The sequence below is a fragment of the Halictus rubicundus genome, unplaced genomic scaffold (assembly GCF_050948215.1).
Source record: "Halictus rubicundus isolate RS-2024b unplaced genomic scaffold, iyHalRubi1_principal scaffold0504, whole genome shotgun sequence".
Taxonomy (NCBI): domain Eukaryota; kingdom Metazoa; phylum Arthropoda; class Insecta; order Hymenoptera; family Halictidae; genus Halictus; species Halictus rubicundus.
Genome location: NW_027489045.1, coordinates 45001 through 54053, shown reverse-complemented (window position 1 = coordinate 54053; position 9053 = coordinate 45001). Strand labels below are relative to the sequence as shown.

The 9053-nt window shown below is 37.0% G+C and overlaps 1 protein-coding gene across 2 annotated transcripts; it reads left to right on the top strand.

The window, feature by feature from the left end:
- The first annotated feature begins 3062 nt into the window (after positions 1 to 3062).
- Positions 3063 to 5239, top strand: LOC143364367 (uncharacterized). Of its 2 annotated transcripts, none has more exons than XM_076804766.1 (2): positions 3063 to 4443; positions 5060 to 5239. In XM_076804766.1, exons 1-2 carry the CDS (start codon positions 3360 to 3362, stop codon positions 5110 to 5112), a joined length of 1137 nt encoding a protein of 378 aa, XP_076660881.1. In that variant the 5' UTR covers positions 3063 to 3359; the 3' UTR covers positions 5113 to 5239. The 2 variants fall into 2 exon arrangements, with proteins under 2 accessions (XP_076660881.1, XP_076660880.1); XM_076804765.1 differs by having other exon boundaries at positions 3063 to 4500.
- Positions 5240 to 9053: the final 3814 nt, after the last annotated feature.

The following is a 9053-nucleotide window of genomic DNA, read 5'->3' as shown; positions in this document are numbered from 1 at the left end:
GAGTTTGGTGTTATGATATATATTGTTAGAAACCGTCTATATTACAGTGATATCACGTCGAAAATCGTCTAGGACCGATACGGAAAAAGTTTCCTCTTAGCGGTGGGACTTAGAAAAATTTCCAGAGTTTTGTCGACGGAGTAGCACATCCGTCCATTATTTGCTAATAACTCGATAAATAATAATTGTAGCGAGTTTGGTGTTATGATATATATTGTTAGAAACCGTCTATATTACAGTGATATCACGTCGAAAATCGTCTAGGACCGATACGGAAAAAGTTTCCTCTTAGCGGTGGGACTTAGAAAAATTTTCGTCGAACGTCCGACGGAGTAGCACATCCGTCCATTATTTGCTAATAACTCGATAAATAATAATTGTAGCGAGTTTGGTGTTATGATATATATTGTTAGAAACCGTCTATATTACAGTGATATCACGTCGAAAATCGTCTAGGACCGATACGGAAAAAGTTTCCTCTTAGCGGTGGGACTTAGAAAAATTTCCAGAGTTTTGTCGACGGAGTAGCACATCCGTCCATTATTTGCTAATAACTCGATAAATAATAATTGTAGCGAGTTTGGTGTTATGATATATATTGTTAGAAACCGTCTATATTACAGTGATATCACGTCGAAAATCGTCTAGGACCGATACGGAAAAAGTTTCCTCTTAGCGGTGGGACTTAGAAAAATTTTCGTCGAACGTCCGACGGAGTAGCACATCCGTCCATTATTTGCTAATAACTCGATAAATAATAATTGTAGCGAGTTTGGTGTTATGATATATATTGTTAGAAACCGTCTATATTACAGTGATATCACGTCGAAAATCGTCTAGGACCGATACGGAAAAAGTTTCCTCTTAGCGGTGGGACTTAGAAAAATTTCCAGAGTTTTGTCGACGGAGTAGCACATCCGTCCATTATTTGCTAATAACTCGATAAATAATTATTGTAGCGAGTTTGGTGTTATGATATATATTGTTAGAAACCGTCTATATTACAGTGATATCACGTCGAAAATCGTCTAGGACCGATACGGAAAAAGTTTCCTCTTAGCGGTGGGACTTAGAAAAATTTTCGTCGAACGTCCGACGGAGTAGCACATCCGTCCATTATTTGCTAATAACTCGATAAATAATAATTGTAGCGAGTTTGGTGTTATGATATATATTGTTAGAAACCGTCTATATTACAGTGATATCACGTCGAAAATCGTCTAGGACCGATACGGAAAAAGTTTCCTCTTAGCGGTGGGACTTAGAAAAATTTTCGTCGAACGTCCGACGGAGTAGCACATCCGTCCATTATTTGCTAATAACTCGATAAATAATAATTGTAGCGAGTTTGGTGTTATGATATATATTGTTAGAAACCGTCTATATTACAGTGATATCACGTCGAAAATCGTCTAGGACCGATACGGAAAAAGTTTCCTCTTAGCGGTGGGACTTAGAAAAATTTCCAGAGTTTTGTCGACGGAGTAGCACATCCGTCCATTATTTGCTAATAACTCGATAAATAATAATTGTAGCGAGTTTGGTGTTATGATATATATTGTTAGAAACCGTCTATATTACAGTGATATCACGTCGAAAATCGTCTAGGACCGATACGGAAAAAGTTTCCTCTTAGCGGTGGGACTTAGAAAAATTTCCAGAGTTTTGTCGACGGAGTAGCACATCCGTCCATTATTTGCTAATAACTCGATAAATAATAATTGTAGCGAGTTTGGTGTTATGATATATATTGTTAGAAACCGTCTATATTACAGTGATATCACGTCGAAAATCGTCTAGGACCGATACGGAAAAAGTTTCCTCTTAGCGGTGGGACTTAGAAAAATTTCCAGAGTTTTGTCGACGGAGTAGCACATCCGTCCATTATTTGCTAATAACTCGATAAATAATAATTGTAGCGAGTTTGGTGTTATGATATATATTGTTAGAAACCGTCTATATTACAGTGATATCACGTCGAAAATCGTCTAGGACCGATAGGGAAAAAGTTTCCTCTTGGCGGTGGGACTTAGAAAAATTTTCGTCGAACGTCCGACGAAGTAGCACATCCGTCCATTATTTGCTAATAACTCGATAAATAATAATTGTAGCGAGTTTGGTGTTATGATATATATTGTTAGAAACCGTCTATATTACAGTGATATCACGTCGAAAATCGTCTAGGACCGATACGGAAAAAGTTTCCTCTTAGCGGTGGGACTTAGAAAAATTTCCAGAGTTTTGTCGACGGAGTAGCACATCCGTCCATTATTTGCTAATAACTCGATAAATAATAATTGTAGCGAGTTTGGTGTTATGATATATATTGTTAGAAACCGTCTATATTACAGTGATATCACGTCGAAAATCGTCTAGGACCGATACGGAAAAAGTTTCCTCTTAGCGGTGGGACTTAGAAAAATTTCCAGAGTTTTGTCGACGGAGTAGCACATCCGTCCATTATTTGCTAATAACTCGATAAATAATAATTGTAGCGAGTTTGGTGTTATGATATATATTGTTAGAAACCGTCTATATTACAGTGATATCACGTCGAAAATCGTCTAGGACCGATACGGAAAAAGTTTCCTCTTAGCGGTGGGACTTAGAAAAATTTCCAGAGTTTTGTCGACGGAGTAGCACATCCGTCCATTATTTGCTAATAACTCGATAAATAATAATTGTAGCGAGTTTGGTGTTATGATATATATTGTTAGAAACCGTCTATATTACAGTGATATCACGTCGAAAATCGTCTAGGACCGATACGGAAAAAGTTTCCTCTTAGCGGTGGGACTTAGAAAAATTTCCAGAGTTTTGTCGACGGAGTAGCACATCCGTCCATTATTTGCTAATAACTCGATAAATAATAATTGTAGCGAGTTTGGTGTTATGATATATATTGTTAGAAACCGTCTATATTACAGTGATATCACGTCGAAAATCGTCTAGGACCGATACGGAAAAAGTTTCCTCTTAGCGGTGGGACTTAGAAAAATTTTCGTCGAACGTCCGACGGAGTAGCACATCCGTCCATTATTTGCTAATAATGTGGAGATAGTTTTATATATAATAGAGCAGATGGCGCGGCGGTAGGCAGGTTGTGTGTGTGTGGTGGCGTCGTGTGGAGAGCGAGTGTGTTGCGAAGACAGAGTGTTGCGGGTCTCAAGTGTATCTCAGTATTTTTCATCTATATTATATTAAAAGTTGTTTGTTGATAAAAATATATTCCACTTCTAATTTATTCGATACCTCACAATTGGTAGCAGTACGTGGTTACCGGTGAATAGATTAGAACTGTTTCGAGAAACACGTGGTTTAAGAGAGGTTAGAATTGCGAAAAAAAACGTGGTGAAACAATGGCAGACATGTGGAATATGTCCAACATTGAATTGCTTAAAGATAGCAATTACTTTCTATGGAGTGAGAAGATAGAAGGTGTGCTTAGATGCAAAAAACTTTGGAAGAGAGTAATTGGTGTGAAACCATTGATAAAACCTGTGGCAGGCGAAGAAAAATATGATGAAAAATTGAATGCGTGGAATAACTGGGATGACGATAATTACGCAGCACGTGCAATCATGATTAATACGATGAGCGAAGCCCAGGTATTGAAATATAGTCGTGAGAAGAGCGCAGACAAATTGTGGACATTAATCAAAGAAAACATGGCTGCGGGAACAGAAGAATTAAAAGCAAAAATGCTAAACGAGATGACAAATCTAAAAATGAATAGAGAAGAGGATATAGATACCTACATTAATAGAGCGGAAGCATTAAGGAATCAATGCTTACAATTAGGTAAAGACATTGAAGATTATGAAATAAAAATGTATATTTTGAGGGGCTTGAGACCAGAATTCGACAATAATGTCAGAATATTGGAAACGCAAAGAGCATTAACTGTAAATGACATTAGATTTTCCTTAAAACAAGAAGAATTAAGGAAAGAAAAGAGAAATGATGATAAAACGCATAGAGAGTATGAAAAGGTGAGAAATGTGAGGGATATAAAGAAGAATGAGTTTCGGTGTCATAATTGTGGCATAAAAGGACATGCAGCCCATGAATGCTACAAAGAAAAACGATGCTATAACTGTCAAGGATATGGGCATATAGCTGCTGATTGCAGAATAAAAAAATATCACAATTATTCACAAGGAAGAGGAATACATAAACCAAATCAGAGAGGAACACGTGGACGAGTAGCTGGATGGTACCAAAACAAAAAGGAAGCATCATCGAGGACAACAGATGAGTCTGTAATGATGGCAGTGGAATCATCCGTATGGGAAATGAGAAGGAAGACATCATTTGAAGATGAAGAAAATGAAGAGGCGGTGTTTGCAGTTAATGAAGACGAAGCGAGTATAAAAAACTGTGATGAGGCTCGAATGTGGTTGCTTGACTCTGGGTCGACGAGTCACATGAGTTGCGAGAAAGGTATTTTTAATAAGTTAGATAAAGATGAAAGACTAGTGACATTGGCAGATAAAAAAGGTAAGAAATTATTGTCAAATGGCATAGGTGATGTAGTAATTAAACAAGTATCTGACAAAAACAATGTGAGACTAAAAAACGTCTTGTGCGTACCAGAGTTAAATACAAATCTGCTATCTGTTGCAAAAATGACCGATCACGGTTATAGTGTGACATTTAACAGATGTGGGGCAACTATTTATAAAAAACCAGAAAAAATAGAATTAACAGCTGTGCGTATGAACAATGGATACTTTGTAAAGACAATGGTTAAGAATAATGAGTCAGTAGCGTTGATGTCTGAGGAAAATATATGGCATAAGCGTTTGGGTCATGCTAATAATAAGGTAGTTGATGAAATGAAAAAAGAAAATATTGTAATTGGTATGTCTGAGAGAGTAAAGAATGAATGTGAGGCATGTGTGCAAGGAAAAATGTGTAAAAAAACACATGTTAGATTAGGAGTTAGGAAATCAAAAAATATAATGGATCTATGGCACGCAGACTTGGTGGGGCCCATTAAACCTCTTTCACATGGAAAAAGGAAATATATATTAACAGTGATTGATGACCATTCCAGATACATGTTTGTGCAATTATTGTACAACAAAAGTGATGCAGCAGAAGAATTGATGAAATTAATCAGGATGCAGGAAAATCAAAAAGGTTTAACGTTGAAGGCACTAAGAACAGACAATGGGGGAGAATTTGTGGGAAGTGATTTTGAACACTGGCTGGAGAGAAAAGGTATACATCACGAATTAAGCCCTCCGTTGACACCTCAGTGCAATGGTATTATTGAGAGAGCCAACAGGTCCATCATCGAAACAACCAGAACGATGATGTCGGATTCAAAAATCCCTTTATATTTTTGGGGAGAAGCAGTATGTACTGCAGTGTATATTAGGAACAGGATAATATCCTCGGTACATCACAGGACACCATATGAAGTTTGGAACAACAAGTTACCAAATGTAGCTCATATGAAACGTTTCGGATGCATGGCATATGTATTGAACAAAGATGGTAAAAACAGAAAGTTTGATCCTAAGACTACGAGTGGAATATTTTTAGGTTATGGAATTAACAACACCTACCGCGTTTATATTCCAATGAATGATCGAATAAAATGTGATTGCGATGTCAAATTCAACGAAAATTTAAATGGAGCAGAATTACTGAAGAATATCAATTCAGTAAATCAAAACAATGTAAAAACAAAATGGATCCAAATAAGACTAGATCAACATGACTCAATATCAAATCTAGAACCGACAAGAAATTTTGAAATAGAGGACGAAGAGTATGAAACGAGTGAATATGAGGATGCAGACATGAATATACAAGACGTCGAAGATAATAATAATAATATTTCTGAACAGGAGATCTCCATGGGAACTGAAGATGAAATTGAAGTAGAAAGGCAAAATGAAATAAATCCAGAAAACGAGCCGACAGGTACAAGAGGCAGAGGAAGATTAAAAATAGATGATAGAGAAATAAGACAAGTTCAAGATTTTATTCAACGAGAAGAGGAAGAAAGGAGAAATGTTGAAGTGGGAGTAAGAAGATCGTCACGCATTAAGAAACAAACAGCATTCAAGATAACAGATCAAGTACTGCCAAACTCATTTAATGAAGCAATGCAAGCGTACGATTGGGATGATTGGAAAAAGGCAATGGAAGAGGAAATGTCATCAATGAGATACCATGATGTATGGGATTTAGTGAATAGGCCTATAAATAAAAGAGTTATAAAATGTAAGTGGATTTATAGCCTGAAAGAAGATCCAGTAACATTAGAAAAAAGGTATAAAGCGAGAATTGTTGCAATGGGGTGTGGACAGAGACCTGGGTACGATTATCAGGAAACTTTTGCTCCAACGGTAAGATTGGAAACAATTAGACTGTTGATGTGTATTGCGGCTGAGAAACAAAGAAAAATAAATCTTTACGACGTAAAAACAGCGTTTTTACATGGAGTTCTTAAAGAGGAAATTTTTATGGAAGTACCAGCAGGCTTTGAAAGTGTTTCGAATAAAGTTTGCAAGCTTAAACGGAGCATTTATGGCTTAAAACAAGCCAGTAGATGCTGGAACGAGTATTTGACAAAAATACTAAAAGACATTGGTTTCAGTCAATCGAAGGAGGATCCATGTTTGTTTTATGTGAAGGAGGGTGATGAATTCCTAATGTGTGGAGTTCATGTAGACGATATGCCAGTTATTTCAAGTTCAGATGCATTTGAAAACTTATATATGAGGAAACTGAAGAAACATATAGACATCAAAGAACTTGGAAATGCAAAGATAATATTAGGAATGGAATTGATACAAGATAAAGGAAAAATTGTTATGCATCAGCAAAATTATATTAATAACATATTAAAACGATATGGCATGGAGGATTGCAATGCGGTTAGCAGTCCAATTGATATAAATCAAAAATTGGGAGAAGCTGATGAAAGTGATTTATGTGATCCAACTGAATATCAGGAACTATTGGGACGGCTTTTATATCTGAGTACTGCAACTAGGCCAGATTTATCATTTACCTTGGGATATTTATCTCAATTTAACAAATGTCCGAGAATGACACATCTAAAAGCCTTAAAAAGAGTTCTAAGATATTTAAAGGGGACAAGCCATTACAAAATCGAATATATTAATAGAACAACTAAAAAAGGAATATTGTGTCAAACGGACGCATCGTGGGATATTACAGAAGATGCAAAATCGTTCAATGGGATATTAATATACTATAACGATAATTTAATATATTGGAAGTCAAAGAAACAGACAAGAGTAGCGCTTTCTTCTACAGAAAGTGAAGTTGATTCTATGTGTGAAGGTGTGAAGGAAACAGTGTGGTTGAATGGAATATTAGGAGAGATTGGTGAGTCAGGGAATATAAATAAAGAACTATTGTGCGATAATTTAAATGCGGTGAGATTGGCCCATGGTGGAAACTACAAAAATAAAACAAAACTGTTGAATAGAAAATGTAATTTTATAAGAGAGAGCGTGTTGGATTGCAATATTTGTGTGAAACATGTGTCGAAAGAAAAAATGATAGCAGATTGTTTAACAAAAGGATTGAGTGGACCGATGTTAATGAAAAATGTAAAAGCCTTTATGAACGTAGCTTATGCATAAAAAACTAGGAGGGTGATTGTGGAGATAGTTTTATATATAATAGAGCAGATGGCGCGGCGGTAGGCAGGTTGTGTGTGTGTGGTGGCGTCGTGTGGAGAGCGAGTGTGTTGCGAAGACAGAGTGTTGCGGGTCTCAAGTGTATCTCAGTATTTTTCATCTATATTATATTAAAAGTTGTTTGTTGATAAAAATATATTCCACTTCTAATTTATTCGATACCTCACAAATAACTCGATAAATAATAATTGTAGCGAGTTTGGTGTTATGATATATATTGTTAGAAACCGTCTATATTACAGTGATATCACGTCGAAAATCGTCTAGGACCGATACGGAAAAAGTTTCCTCTTAGCGGTGGGACTTAGAAAAATTTCCAGAGTTTTGTCGACGGAGTAGCACATCCGTCCATTATTTGCTAATAACTCGATAAATAATAATTGTAGCGAGTTTGGTGTTATGATATATATTGTTAGAAACCGTCTATATTACAGTGATATCACGTCGAAAATCGTCTAGGACCGATACGGAAAAAGTTTCCTCTTAGCGGTGGGACTTAGAAAAATTTCCAGAGTTTTGTCGACGGAGTAGCACATCCGTCCATTATTTGCTAATAACTCGATAAATAATAATTGTAGCGAGTTTGGTGTTATGATATATATTGTTAGAAACCGTCTATATTACAGTGATATCACGTCGAAAATCGTCTAGGACCGATAGGGAAAAAGTTTCCTCTTGGCGGTGGGACTTAGAAAAATTTTCGTCGAACGTCCGACGAAGTAGCACATCCGTCCATTATTTGCTAATAACTCGATAAATAATAATTGTAGCGAGTTTGGTGTTATGATATATATTGTTAGAAACCGTCTATATTACAGTGATATCACGTCGAAAATCGTCTAGGACCGATACTTAAAAATTTTCCTCTTATTTGTGGGACTTAGAAAAATTTTCAAAGTTCGGTGAATTATGAAAAGTTGGTTATTTTGTGTAAAATAATATAGAAATGTTAAAATTTATTATATTTTGTGAAAAAAATTTTTATACTTTTTTCGCTCTAAGTTCCAACAGCCCCGCCGGGAGGTCTGTTGCCGCGGCGGTTTGCGGCCATAAGCGCGCGTGCTATTGACCGCGCGGCGCCGGCGTCCCGGCCGGCCGTTCGGTATCTATAAGAGAGTCGACGGTTCGGTCGAGTCGGTCGGTGCAGCGCGCGTCTGTGGCTATTCTACGATCTCGGTCGAGAAGCAGTCATGGGCGCCTCGAGACTTCGGTCTTGACTGTTTCGTACCGTGCTTCGTATCGAATTATTCTCTACACAGCATTGCCACGGGTCGGTGTCCTAGACCGAATGGCCCTTATGTGGCGAGCCTTCCCTTAGTGGAGGTTGGTGACTTGTATTCACTTTTGTGTTTACTCGTACTA

Excerpts from the sequence above, each read along its gene's own strand:
- LOC143364367 (XM_076804765.1), top strand. The coding sequence starts at position 3,360 with ATGGCAGACATGTGGAATATGTCCAACATTGAATTGCTTAAAGATAGC. Across the intron at positions 4,501-5,059 it reads GACATTGGCAGATAAAAAAG|ATACATGTTTGTGCAATTAT; the intron begins GTAAGAAATTAT and ends TGACCATTCCAG.